This window comes from Pavona decussata, unplaced genomic scaffold, assembly GCF_977016875.1.
Source record: "Pavona decussata unplaced genomic scaffold, jaPavDecu1.1 SCAFFOLD_128, whole genome shotgun sequence".
NCBI lineage: Eukaryota > Metazoa > Cnidaria > Anthozoa > Scleractinia > Agariciidae > Pavona > Pavona decussata.
In genome coordinates, this window is record NW_028145542.1 from 2,438,166 (window position 1) to 2,452,353 (window position 14,188).

The window sequence follows — 14,188 nt, forward strand, 5'->3', positions numbered from 1 at the left end:
TAGTTCTGATTTTACAAGACCTTATAATAATTATTGTGAGTTCTTACAAACCAACTCTCATGCATTAAGCTTTTCACAGTCCATTAGTAAAGCATTTGTGCTTCTTTTGTCACAAAGGTCGTGGATTTGAATAACACCGAAGATTGAGTTTTTTCAGCTTAATTTCCAACTGCTTACGTTTCTGCTTAACAATGACAGCTTTTGCCACTTCAACTCTTTCACCCATAGTTCATATTGTGTGATATATTTTCCATACACATTTAAAGTGCACCGAACCCCAAAATGTTTTTTTCTCTTAAATAAATCTTTGCACCTGTTCGAAACATATTGCGCTATTTAGCGCCTTTTTTAACCAAATCTTGACTTTTTATAGGCAGTAAAAGTTACGAAATCTAGCCATCATCTGTCCCATGACCGAGCTAGTAAGGGACATGGGTCTATTCCTTACTTGACGTCACAAACTGATTTGCATTGTATTAAGTCTTTGTGAAAATGCATGCAAAGCAGTTTGTGACGTCAAGTAAGGAATAGACCCATGCCCCTTACTAGCTCGGTCATGGGACAAATGATGGCTATATTTCGTAACTTTTACAGCCTATAAAAAGTCAAGATCTGGTTTAAAAAAGGCGCTAAATAGCGCAATATGTTTCAAACAGGTGCAAAGATTTATTTAAGAGAAAAAAACATTTTGAGGTTAGGTGCGCTTTAAACAGTAGAAAACTCGTTTTATTCACTTAGTACTGTATCAGCTCATACTAAGTAATTTGTTACAAAACGTTAGACACAAATTTCAATAACTACCAGTTAGCAGTTAGTAACTACATGTAGCCTCTACAAATTCAACTTAAAAGGTAGGTTACATTACAGTCAGGCAACAGAAAGGCCGCACAAAGTTATACATGAGCCACAGGTCTCCCACACAGCAAGAGCTGTATGGGGACAATGGTAGCCTCCCTTGCAGACGCTCTTTTGGCTCGTCATGCAAACTTTCCTCCAAGCCAAAAAAGCATCTGCAAGGGAGGCTAGTCTTCTGGTAGCTACTTTAAAATTCTAAAATTAGATGAAAATGGCTAGTGACATTTGGCAATGTATTAAAGACAAACTATTTGTACAATAACAGCTTCCTACCTTGCCTCCAGTGATAGGCAGTTCATTTTGTTCATAAAGCCACAGTTTATCGTCAGAGTCTCCAGAGTACTTAATAAATTATTAAAAAGAAAACATTTTAAAAAATATTCAACAGTCAACATATCTTTGCTGATGTAAACTATGGGTAATTTATATTTGGAAAAAAAAGCACTGCATTTAAGATTCCTGCTGATGGCAACTACTTGTACCTTAGTTTTGCTTATGATGTGCTCTGCAGCTGCTTAAAAAACAAACTTCTCCTAATCGTTACAATCTTAGAATAACTTGATTGCCAACATATAAAAGGCACTTCGTTATTCTGTATAGGTGGGGTTTTAATGATATCCTGAACAGGCAAATTCAAAATAAAGCATTGCCATCAGAATAACTGCAAATACATCATCAACTTTTCTGACTGTCTTAACACTGTCACAAGGTCACAAAATTAATACAAGTCTTTTCATCTTAAGCTTCAAAAGAAAATGGTGGAAGTTTTTGTGATCAAGTTCAGTGATTGAAAGACCTAGCAGCACTTCCTCCCCAATTCCCTGGGAGGAGGGGTAATACAATACCCACAGTTACCTTGAACAGCTCAGGATGCCTGTAATAAAGCTTTCCTCTTGTTGCAGCAAAGCCTAGAGCCCTGCAATACGTCAGATTGACATTAGTCTTCGGTATTGAAAGTAACTTTACTGGAGAAAAGTAGCCAAGACTTGCACTTAGTCAAAGGGGAAAAGTAACAAATACCTTGGTAGGGAAAGGGTGCAAATGATCATTTGCCACCAGAACTTTAAATTGCTCCAAATAAAATTAAGTTTGGTAACAAGTAAGCAAGAGTATTCCTACTCACCCCAGGATGGGATGCGATTACCCCCAGCAGTTGTTGCTGGTACCTATTTATATACACCTTGGTGAAGAGAGACAATGTGGAGCAAAGTTTCTTAATGTTCTACAGAAACTACACAAAGGCAGAGGCTCAGCCTAAAAGCAATAACCTTCAGATCTGACATCCAATGTATTAAGCACTATACTACTGTGCCGCCGCCACCCACTATCAGGTTATAATATTATTGTATACGATGTAGAAAGAATGCACTCCTAATTGCGTTTGGAGTCAAGATTGTATGGGAAAATCAACAAATGGATCAATGGATCTTGGGATGCGTATCTGGCATCCCCCGCAGATTTCGCAGGGACAGATGACATCATCACCAACTTGGTAAAGGAGAGGGCCTGGTATCGAGATCATTGAGTGCACTCCCTAATCTTTGATAACTACTAGTATAATACTAATTTATTTACTTAAATTGAGCTGAAGGCATTAATTTTGTATTTCTTGTGTGTTGGCAGTGAATACAAATGAGGTGGTTCTTGATCAAGATGATGTCATACTGACTTTTCTATTTAAGTCTGTAAATCAACCAAGCATTCATGAATACTTTCTGGCATTCTTTTTTTAGCAATCCCCAAAGTTAAACTTATCCATTTCATGCTAATAATACTTTACTGCTGCCACTCCATAACTTTGTGAAGATATATTCGACTTACTTGTTTGCTTTAACTCCCATAATAAACTCTGTGTCTTCATTGATGCTGTCAGGATTCCACTAAAAAATAAAAGTTGAGATACACATAGAGAAAGTTTCAGTTTTTACACGTCTAGTACAGTCCTGCCCCAAAGATTATTCATTAGCCATGCAATAAACATAAACTCTGGAATAAAGGGGAATGGAAGATACAACAAAAGAATGTTATAGTACATTCAGAAAGTTAAAATAAATGAAGACAATTTATTGTGGTAAAAATGTTATGAAAAGAAACCAAAGTCAATGCTTTTGATCATCAAGATATTTCGAGTATAGAGAAATAAAGGAATGAAAACAGTTAAGTAAAAAGTCAGTCTGCTCCCCAAAGACATTCTTCATGTTTATTTAAGTTTGCGTTTTCTTCTCCACTCTGTAAAATGTTCTGTTTAGGCCCTTTCTTGGTTTCATAATAATTATATGTGGTTATTACATGTACCAAGTGACCTTACACAAAAAGAGTTCAATGAATCAGAGTACCAAGTAACAACTGACAATGGCGTATGGGCAAAACTTTTTCAGGAGGATTGGAGATAATTTTTCTGAATGAAACCTGTTGATCCCTGGTGTGCGGAGATAGTAGGGTTGGGGGAATATGACTCCTATGCACAAGAAATAGCCAGACAGAGATGTTCTTGCATAAGCACATCTTGGCCTCCCACCTGTCCCTGGTGGAACAAGGGGAGGGTTGCAGGAGGCCATACCCCCCTGCTTTTTGACCAAAACTGAGGCCTGTATGGCCAAAGGGTAAGATATTTAGTTTCACAAAGAGAAGTAAGTCAAGTGTTCACTACTTGGCTGTTGTCAATGTGAGGTTGATAGGCCTGCACGATTCTCATCCCACTATTCTGTGAATTCTCCAAATGTAAACTACTACTAGCACTAGCACCCCATTTAAATTTCAGGCCCTTATCTGGGTAGACCTACGTTTCTCATTTCTGTTCAGGTACATGTAGACATATTTTATGGCAAAGAGCTTGATCCCTTACTAGTGCTTGCTTGTTTCTCTTTTTTACAATCCGGCAAAAAATGCCTGAGATTGACTTGTATGTACTAGGCAACTCTATAATCCAGCTTTAGAGGAAGATCAACTATGCGTGAAATAGTTTTGGCTCATTTTACAGTGTTATTTTATTTCGTGTTTAACTTCGCAGGTTCAATTATATTGCAAGATAAGAGTATTCTCCATAAGAATTCAGTGCTTTCTGGAACATGGAAAATCTGCACTAAATTGATTTCTCAGTGGTTACAATTTCTTTGATGACTGGGGGGCCTGCAAGCCCCCCATACACCCAATTCCCCCCCTCCCCCGCCACTCCCACCCTGTACGCTCACAACTGAATAGCTGCTATAAACCAGCAATAGTTTTATAGTTGCAAAAAAAAACAAGAACAACCATTCTTAAAAAAAGTGTTAGTCTTGCATCCTCCATTTCACTAAATTTCTGTGCTCCCCCCCCCCCCCCCGAAAATTCTAATCCACCCCTTTTACCCACAACACTAATACATGACTTACATCACAGGTGATTGCTTTGGTCTCAATCTTGTTTGATTTGGAAGGTGACTCATCACTAAAGAGAAACAATTAAGTAATTTAGATTTTACCCACAACTTACAGTAACTGTTATGTACAATGTATGGGTAAATTCTAATCAATTCCAATTTAGTGACCATGTCCCCTCCCCTCTGGAAAAACCTAGGCATTTGACTTTTCTCCTATTCCCCAACATGTTGGCCAATTTCAAGGTCAAATGCACTAGTGCTTGAAGCTGAAAAGTCACTGGTTGTTCGTATTATCACTATAGCTCAAGTTAGCTCACTGAGTACAAAGCCCTTTTCACTTAAGACCACTGACGGAAATTTTGTTGCCGGTGAGATGCCTGTTGGGACAAGCTTCAGATCACATCCAATGCTTCACCATGTCAAATGCATGGAAGTTGGGTGATGGCAAACAATCATGCTAGGAATTGACTGAGACATAAAGAACTTGGCCAAAAACAATTCGACCTGGAAACAGTGGAGAGAAGAGCCACCCCGTGGATTCCACTGAAATTCCTATTTATTTATTTTATTTATTTTATTATTTAACATGCCAAATTTGCAACTGAAGTAATAAATTTTCAAAACTAAAACTTTTAAGTGCACACATTTGCAGTTGAATTATCACTCCCATTTTAAAACATCAAAAGTATGACACTAAAAATCGTGTACATTCATAAACATTTCAATAAACATTTCAATACTAGAATGATGTCACAGCTAGCTAAGGTTACAATTATTCACAAGCAACTGTCCATGTGGTTCACAAAGCTTTGAAAGGTACAGGTAAGTTTTATTAAGAATCCTCAATTTTGGATCAATTCTGGACATCTTTAGAATCTTCACTTAAGATAAGAGCTCTTAGTGGTACGCTTTTCCCAGCAATTACACAACTGAATTTAATAACACTGCTGAGTACAGTATGGATGAAAAAAAAGGTGTGCACTTAATCTTTGTGTCTTAATAGTGCTCAACATATCATTAAAACAGGAATGTTAGCACCCTTAATGTACATTCAAATAGTTAACAGTCACCTTTCTTTGTCTGGATCTGGCCGTACTCTCTTCTGTAAACAAAGAATAAATGCAAACATAACTTTGTGACCATCAGTCAGTTCATAGCCAGACAGAAGTGTTACAGACACATAGCGAGCTCAGGTCAAAACCCTGAAAAAGGTGTCAAAGTCCCCAAAATTACTTCCCTTAATTACTTTTATTTTGACCTCTATCCAGCAGCAGTCACCTTTTATCCCAACCAGCCGTTTCTATTATCTTGAACTGTTTTAAACAGTCACTTTGTAAAAGGAAACCACTAACATATAACTCTGCCAAGAACAGTAATTAAATTTCTTAATACCTGCAATACTGACTGTAGGATCTTCGCGTTGATGTTTTTTTAAGTCCATTTTTTATACTTTGCTCTCCTTTCTCATACCATTTTATTGTTCCATTTTCTTAACTTTTGTGAGTGCTTTTGTGCATAAACTGCACATTAAGTTACTAAACAAGAAATGAAATGGCATTTTTATTACATTTTACATGTATTCTGTGCAACCAGTATTAAGCAGTCACTTAAAGCCGTTCCCTGAGGGTGACCACTTAACACAGGTTTGACTGTAATAAGACGATTTGGAGAGAACCACACCTATTGACCCCTCAAACTTCTTCGTTGTCACCCTGACGTTCAAAGTTATCTGGAACACTGGACAGGTAGCATAAATTTACCAGCTCAATAACAAACATCACCCCATTGTACATCTAAGTAACACCCAAGGGGTTGGTACTACAATAGACAAACACCCACTCTAATAACAAACAGTGTTATGTACAGATTTGCAAGGTCTTGGGTGAAACAACTTACGAGTATGTCGACTCCTACAGTACGTTTTCACAAAACTGCATTTTGTTAACCCTTTGAGGCTGATGTCAGAATTTTGTGGCAGTAACAGGTGGACCATTTTTTTAGACAAGCTACAGCTGTAGAATGATGAAAAATTTGCAGAAACAAACAAAATTTTCTGTGTTTCTGCCACTGAAAAGTTATTTTTTTCAGCAGTATCATCCTTCAACTAATAAATTATTTTTCTTTGCAAAGTCAGTGCCCTCAGCAAAGTAAACAAAGTTGGTCAATGCATTCCTATATCCATGTTTTTTAACGAACTGTGTTCAGAAATTATATAAGAAATAGGGAAATTTTCAAAAGCATTTGATAATTTAAGGTATATATTTCATTAAGATGTTGGTAAAACAATAATAAAATTAGAAGTTTGGAAACAGTCACTGCAGTACCATAACAATGTAATATCACAAACCTTTTTAACAATAACAGGACTTCCTCCTCTTTCATATCTCATCTGTAAACAAAATTACGAAATATTCAAAGACAGTTGATCCAGCACTTCATCAAACATTAAAGCTGTATACCTCCAACATTTACCTTAAGCAAGAACAGTAATGAATAGCTTGGCCAGGTTTCTATTATTGTTTATACACTGTATATTTATTTTTCTCTTTCAACGCGTGCCTCTATTAGCTTTCACTACTTGCAATCCAATGTAATGAGCTAAAAAATATTGGTAACCGTAATAATAATAAAAAAAATTGATTAATTTTTTGATAGTAAACATCACACAAGTCCTTGAAATGTTGCTCAAAACCTCAGCTCTCAAATCTCTTTAAGGTAGCTTAATTAATTACCGTATCAACTCACTTGACAAAACCTACACGAACATTTTGTAACATTCATGTCTACTCCCCCACCAAAGCAGCAATACAGGTTCTTTAGAAAAGAACCCCCTTATGTGTTAGTTATTAACTCACTGTGACCACTAACTATTTTATTTAATATTACAAATTCTCATTTCCACAGCTTTTAGACCGAATACCAAAATTGAAGATGCCTAGCCTGAAGACTCTGACAAAGGAGCTATCCAAGAAAATTGTCCACCAACAGGATACAATACAATGCAGCTCCACTGCTCACTATATACATGTATGAACCACACACAACCCACAATTCTTTGATTTGTTCTGACGAGGGGTTAACGCTTGAAACATCAGCACTCAAATCTCTTCACGGTGGCCTAACGAATTATCAACTTAATTGCTAAAACCCAATATTCATTTCTACTTCCCCACCAACAGAGAACCACTGTTTCTTTAGAAACTTACCTCCTTATTACCCAAAATAAAATATTTTGGTGTGCTACTTTATCCAACAATGTTAGATGACAATGAATTCTAGGGTTGGGTTTGGCCAACCCATTTGACACTACCCTGACAAGGAGAGGCCTATACTCTGAATTTTTAGTAGGCGTGTGTCACCTGGCTCTCCAAACCCTTAACTTAGCCTATTTCATACCAAACTATGCAATTTTCCAATACCTCTTTTCAGACCAGGCCTCCATACTATTATCAATTACTACTTATCTAGTCAAGGTGCTGAAGGTGCTGCACAATAATACATTTTTCATCATGTTATCAGAATCATTTGCTTACCCTGCTGTCTGAGTGTGTTTTAGTGTCCATTCTGAACAAGACTTTAGCCTATTGAGTAATCATTGAATAATCATTGATAAGTTAGTTTTAAGGTACCACTTTCAAATTAAGAGACCTTTCCACTGTTTCAAAATCCTATCCCAAGAGAGCTCCACTCATTGTTCATTTCATTGTTGATTATTTTCATTTTTAAATGCAGTTTACTCAAAATCAAAGGTCTATCATATTTTATAATATAATTTAAGTGATGTACTACTCCACAATGTTTGCCATCGTCTTTTGCAACTAACTGTAGACCAGCTGACAGCCAGGATATTTGGAGGAAATGGTAGAGGAAAGGGTTAAGTTTGGTGGGGTGGGGGGATCCAAAAATTCAACAACCCACTGTTTTACTATTCTCCCTTGTGCAAAGTTGATAAATGTTATTATATTTGTACCATCATTAAAAAGTATTTATCAAACCCTTTAAACAAGATTTTTCAAAAGTTTTAAATTAGTTTAAACTGTTAGTACCTCATCCAAGCTTCTTCTTAAAACAACCTTTATCTGTTCTTCAGAGACAGATTCACTTGTGTTGTCTTTAATGTTACGCGCTGCCATACGAAACATCTGAAAAATAAAATATGTTCCCAATATCTGGAGTCCTAAAATGGTTTCTTTTGTATGACAAAATGTGCCCTTTAAAGAAGAAGTTCCCCTATAAAAGGGCAAGCCACTCCTTCCTCCACACCTCTGTGGGTATGAAATGCAAATTTAAACACTGTTCAGTCGTGGCATGGTGTTGACTTGAGTGCCCTCTGAAAATATACATGTATGCCTCAAAATCTCATAATATCACCATCAGTTTCTAGATTGGTCATCAGGGTTTATTCCAAAAAGTAAACCAATTTTATCAGTGAGAGTCGTAGAAAAAGATGCATATTGTTTGTCAGTTGTTTATACTCTGATGGCTGATTGAAAACTGAAGGCGAGAATGTTCAGGCCTTGGGCCCGTTTTTCAAAAGTCCTAGTAACTTACAGCACCCGATAAGTATATTTTAAAATGTGTTTTCACCAATTACAGAGTGATTAAAGACATTGAACTTGGCCAATGTTTTCATAGAATTATAGCATTTTAAAATTTAGTATTCAACACTAACAAAAATTGACTTCTGTTTATAAACATTTATCACCAAAGACACTTATCGGGCCTCGTAAGTTACCGGGACTTTCGAGAAACAGGCCCCAGGCCCCTTTTATACTGGCATTTCCTGTTTAAAACTTATCAAAAATACATTGTATCATACTCAGACAGTTCATAGTGAAATGAAATATATGGAAATTCATATATCTCGGACGGGTAAGAATTTTGTACGAACAATATTTATGAAAGATTTTATAGATGAAGGACAATTGCAGTTATAAACACAGTTTAAAATAAGCCGTTGTGATGATAAAAAGCCTGAGAACTATAATTTAACAATTATTATTAGTATAAAAAATTAATAGTCCAAAACAAAAAATGAACACTCCTGACATCGCTAACCCTGGTTTTATGAACATTTTTACACTTAATTTTAACATACCTCTTGGTAGCTCTTTAAAACTGCCTCGATCTCTGCATTCAGGGAGGGTTGCAAAGCAGCTCGAACAAGTTCCAGGGCTTTATTAGCACTAACTGTGCTTCCCCTGTCAACGGCAAGAAAACTTAACTTAACAAGACAATTCTTATAGGACGAGATCAACATTTTGACATATAGTGTATCAAAATATTAATCTCTTTGCATCAAGCCCTCCTATTAGTCACTTCACTTATTATAAACACCCCAGTCAGTAAAAATTAAACAATTAAAAACAAGAGCACGGGGAATGGGGTTGCAAGTAAGTCAGAAGGGTTATAGCTTGTTTACAACTGCGATTTCAGTTTTTGCAATTTTGTAAATAATTGCAAATTTTGTTGATTTTATGTTGCAGTTTTTAATTGCCTGTGTAAACTGGCGGCAATTTCACGGCAATTTATCACCACAATAACATGTTTGAAACTTGATGCAAGTTTGCATGATTTCTTCTGATTACTAGTTTGGATGCTCTACCACTGAGCTACAGGAGACTCGTGGGAGCTAAGGCCATTAAACTAGGTTCATGGGACAAACATCCTGCACATACTGCTAGGATTGGAATGTCAACAGGAGTCAAACACATGAACCTAGTTTAATGGCCTTAGCTCCCAGCAGTCTGCTGTAGCTCAGTAGTAGAACATCCGAACTAGTAATTGGAAAGACATATTAGCCTTGACTCCTGACAGGAGAACTCGGATTTCCTTTTTCCAAGTATAAATGTATCACTGACTGAAAAATACCTCCATCTATCATTTATTCATCACGCTAATTTCCTTTAATGTAATAAAAGTGTCTCAAAAATAAAAATTAAAAAGCCAGTTTGACTGCGTTGCCTGAATATGGTTCATTTTCAATTAAACAAGAAGTTCCGCTATAAAAGGGCAAGCCCCTCCTTCATTTCACACCTTCGCAAGCGTGAGATGCAAATTTAGACGCTGCTCAGACGTGACAAGTTGTTGACTCCTCTGAAAAATATGCCTCAAAATTTTATAATATCACCACAGCAACATAAGATATCAAGTTCTAATTTGTTTAACAAGGGTTGCTCTGAAAACAAAGCCAATTTTATTGGTAAAAGCCGAAGAAAAAGGCACATGTTGTTTGTCAGTTGTTTACACTCTGATGGTTGATTAAGAACTGAAGGTGAGAATGGCCTGGCCAGGCCCCTTTTATACCAGAACTTCCTGTTTATAATATAATATATAAATATAAATATAAATATAAATATAAATATAAATATAAATATAAAAGTCTTTATTTCATCACAAGATAAAAAATGCATATCTCATGTCACAATATTTGAGTAAAAAGTACATACATCTAAGTTATTTACAATTAAAATACGCCCACAAAGCTAAATTGTATCTAAAAATTAGGCGATAAGATAGATCAGCAGAAGTATATTTTTATTAAAATATATAACATTAAAGCACCTGATCTATATGTGAATGATTTTTGTATAATCTTTCTGCAAAAGGTAAATCTCATTTTTCCTCATTGAAAAAGAAAAATTATAAAAATTTATATTTTAAGCTTCCTTGTACCCAGGTGTTTCTGGGGTTTTCTACAGAAGAGTGAAGGACCATGGCCAGGACCAAGAAATCCCATGTAAAAACAATCACCTGGGCATGAGTCATTATTTCAAGATAAATTAAAACAACAGCCCCTTAAACTAACAAAGAAAATAGATGAATATGAACATATGAAACATCATTATAATTATATTGAACTGCTGATAAAGGATTAGATAGAAGAAAGATCCTCGCAGTTCGTATGCAACTTAAGCAGCTGTGAAAAGAAAGCCTGAAAAAATTCAGGCTTTCTTTTCACAGCTGCTTAAGTTGCATACGAACTGCAAGGATCTTTCTTTTATCTAAAGAAAATAAAGTTACATTCAAAAACAATATTACATAATTAAACCAATGGTCAGAAGTTGTACCTGGTTCGATTATAAGAAGCTGCAGAAGCATGTATCCGACTTCTGCAATAAAACAGTTAAAATCAGAACTTTGTTTGTTAGGACAACTAAAACACCTAATAACAGAGTGCTGCTTAAAAAATACAATAGTCAGATACAAAAGTCAAAATCAAGACTCGTGGAAATATTGGTCATACCTTCGTTTTGGAAAGTTCTTTGCTGTCATGTTGAAGGGATTGCAATCATGTTCATGTGACTAAGAAAAAGGTTAAAAAATACTGCTTAGTTACAGGTTGCCTAGTAAAAGGGCTGCAGACAAACCTGCAGGTTAACAGAAATCATAAGATGATCTGAGTGAGAATAATAAAATTTATTATTATGCCTGTCAAGACATTTGTTTTGTTTGCATTTTACCCAGTTGTCCAGGGGGAGGCTAACAAATTGAAGATGTTCCAGTGATTTCGATTGTCCTGTCTGTGTACTGTTTTTAGCCACAAATTACATGTAATGCTCATATGTACATGTAAATGTTTTATTTTTGACAATAGCCTTTCAATATGTGATGAGAAGAGTTCTCTCCCTCCCCCTCCCCCCAGAAATCTCGGGCTAAAACTTCCCAAATGTGTCTACAGAATTCCTGGCCTAATTTTGGAATTCCAGTCCAAAGAAAAACCCCCCTCCCCCTGGGAATGCCAAGATGCCACCCATGGTATGGTATGGTTGGATATTTTCTGGATTCACCCAATTGATCCCATTTTAATGAACAAAAAAGAAAATGTTTCAGAATCAGATATCATAGTACTAACTGGAATTTCATAACATAATTTGGAAGCTACTAGTTGAGCACATAAACCCTTTGTCCTCCTACTTCAGTTAACCATTTACAAGGCACCAGTAGAGCCCTATTTTGACCATTGCTCCCCTCTCTGGGATACATGTGGTAAGGTCCAGAAGGACACGCTACAAAAACCCCAGTCTACAACAACTAGGGTTAAAACTCGAACAAACTATGTGATGCTCGGCAGATATTTTCAATGGCCACTCTTGATGCAAGGTACATGAGAGCAAAATCAATTTTACTTGTATAAAATTGTACTGTAAACAATCAATATGTCCCTTATCTGAGAAACCTGTTCCTTTCTTAGCCAAATTTCACAAGTATTACTATTTGTCATCATAATTTCTACGTCATTCAGATTACTACAGAAACAAACAGTAAACGTGAGTGAGCACATGCTATGACTGCTTCCCTAATTTCCCTATCAACTCATTCTCTAGAGCAGAGAAAATTGACTAAAGTATTAATAACAGTGGAAATCAATACTTTCAACAGAGCAGAATTCAATTGAATGTTGAAAGTAACCTGCATTTGTTTTGGTTTTGCTTCACTTCGCTCTGTGATTGGTTAGCAAAAACTCACAACACTTTCTCAACCAATGAGAAACAAAACCAAGCTAACTGTCCCTTACTTACAATGTCATCTTTTCCCGCACTTGGTGACAATTTCTTGTATTAATGCCCTGAGTATTGCTTGGTCCATTGTTGTGTTTACATCTTGCAATTATTGGTTAAAGTGATTAATTTGGTTTTGGTTTTAAAGCGGTTTCCAATTGAGTGTTGTAAAACCAAAACCAAAGTAAATTTACTCTGGTCAATCGCAACAACACAATGAGCCAATCAGAATTCAGAGCAAATACATGTAACTGGCGCAAAGCACGGGAAAACACATGCGGCGAAAACACGATTGGTTTTGGTTTGGATTCCCATTGGTTGAGATTAAGTGGCACAAGTTGTGTTAACCAATTACAGAGTGTAGTAATATAAAACCAAAGCAGATGCGAAATTACTTTCAACACTCAATATTGAAAACCGCTCTGACACTCAAATGAAAACTGCTCTTCCTAATGAAAGCAAATCAGACGCCTGGATTTGCCAGAAATGGCAACATCTACGTAAGAGTTACAAAGCATATTATAAACCAAGATAGCCTGTAATGTTACAACTCACTGTTTTTGGTTTTTTGCTTTCCTTGTGATCTTCCATACTGGTTTCCATGTCTCTGAAAGATAGCCTAAAACAACTTACTTGGGTTCACAAAAACAAGATACGGCAATATTAGACCTACATGTACACAACCAAGCGTAATTGAGACAGATGCAAACTAACTCCAAATTTAATTTAAAACACTGATGTTAAAAAGAGTTAAGCATAGTAAACTGAGTTTAGCTGCCCATTTGACGGTAACTGGCATTTGCTTTACAGGGCGAATGATTCTTTTGTTTTGGGAAAAACGTAACTTCCTACGACTAGGTGTATTTCCGCTTTTGTCATGGGTAAACCCCAATACCGAAGAACAGAACCTTCGACCAATTTATTACAGAATTTTTTTACCTAGAGATGGCTTGTAAGTTACTGTAGCTTTGACAAAGACGACGAAGGCAAATCATTTTTGCAAAAATAATTTAGCTTAATTGCCCTTCCAGTTCCTGTAGGCGAATTTTATGTTCTATATATAGTTCATTTTCCTGTTGTCTTTAATTAAATACTGTGAAATGCATCTATTCTGTGCTCCTAAAGACACAAGCATAACACTTAAAAGTCTTAGCTGAGACCTCAAAATAAAATTTTAACTGGTACATATGCAATGCTGTGAAGGCATCTTTCAATGATATCACCTTCAAGATTTCTAACAGACGTACGATCGGTAATGCTCCAAGCAGCGCAGCACTTATCCGGGCAAAATCATAAGTAAAACAACACGAATATCAAATGCTTACTTCTGCTTTCTGAATTCTCTTTTAAAGCCATATCTTTCCTCAGTGTTCATTTCAACTTCGCGAAGTGAATACGCTCCAGGTGCCTCCGCCATTATTGATCCTTCTAAAGTTCCCGACGAAGACTGGGGACTACCCGCAGCGGAAAAAAT

At 36.3% G+C, this 14,188-nt stretch overlaps 1 protein-coding gene across 3 annotated transcripts in view; it reads right to left on the reverse strand.

Moving 5' to 3' along the window:
• LOC146468936 (deoxynucleotidyltransferase terminal-interacting protein 1-like) overlaps positions 1-14,188 on the reverse strand; it is a 120,273-nt gene extending 106,085 nt beyond the window's left edge. For 2 of the 3 annotated variants that reach the window (XR_014867350.1, XM_085124027.1), the window contains exons 1-13: positions 14,040-14,188; positions 13,270-13,333; positions 11,460-11,518; positions 11,284-11,325; positions 9,312-9,414; positions 8,260-8,355; positions 7,747-7,794; positions 6,561-6,602; positions 5,284-5,315; positions 4,227-4,281; positions 2,677-2,735; positions 1,711-1,771; positions 1,129-1,197 (exon numbers count right to left, since the gene is read on the reverse strand). Coding sequence is in view for 2 of the 3 variants with exons in the window: in XM_085124027.1 (XP_084980153.1) it covers positions 1,129-1,197; positions 1,711-1,771; positions 2,677-2,735; positions 4,227-4,281; positions 5,284-5,315; positions 6,561-6,602; positions 7,747-7,794; positions 8,260-8,355; positions 9,312-9,414; positions 11,284-11,325; positions 11,460-11,518; positions 13,270-13,333; positions 14,040-14,131 (822 nt within the window). In the remaining variant the exon portion in view is untranslated. The remainder of the gene's footprint in view (positions 1-1,128; positions 1,198-1,710; positions 1,772-2,676; positions 2,736-4,226; positions 4,282-5,283; positions 5,316-6,560; positions 6,603-7,746; positions 7,795-8,259; positions 8,356-9,311; positions 9,415-11,283; positions 11,326-11,459; positions 11,519-13,269; positions 13,334-14,039) is intronic. The other variant, XM_085124028.1, reaches the window with a different exon arrangement.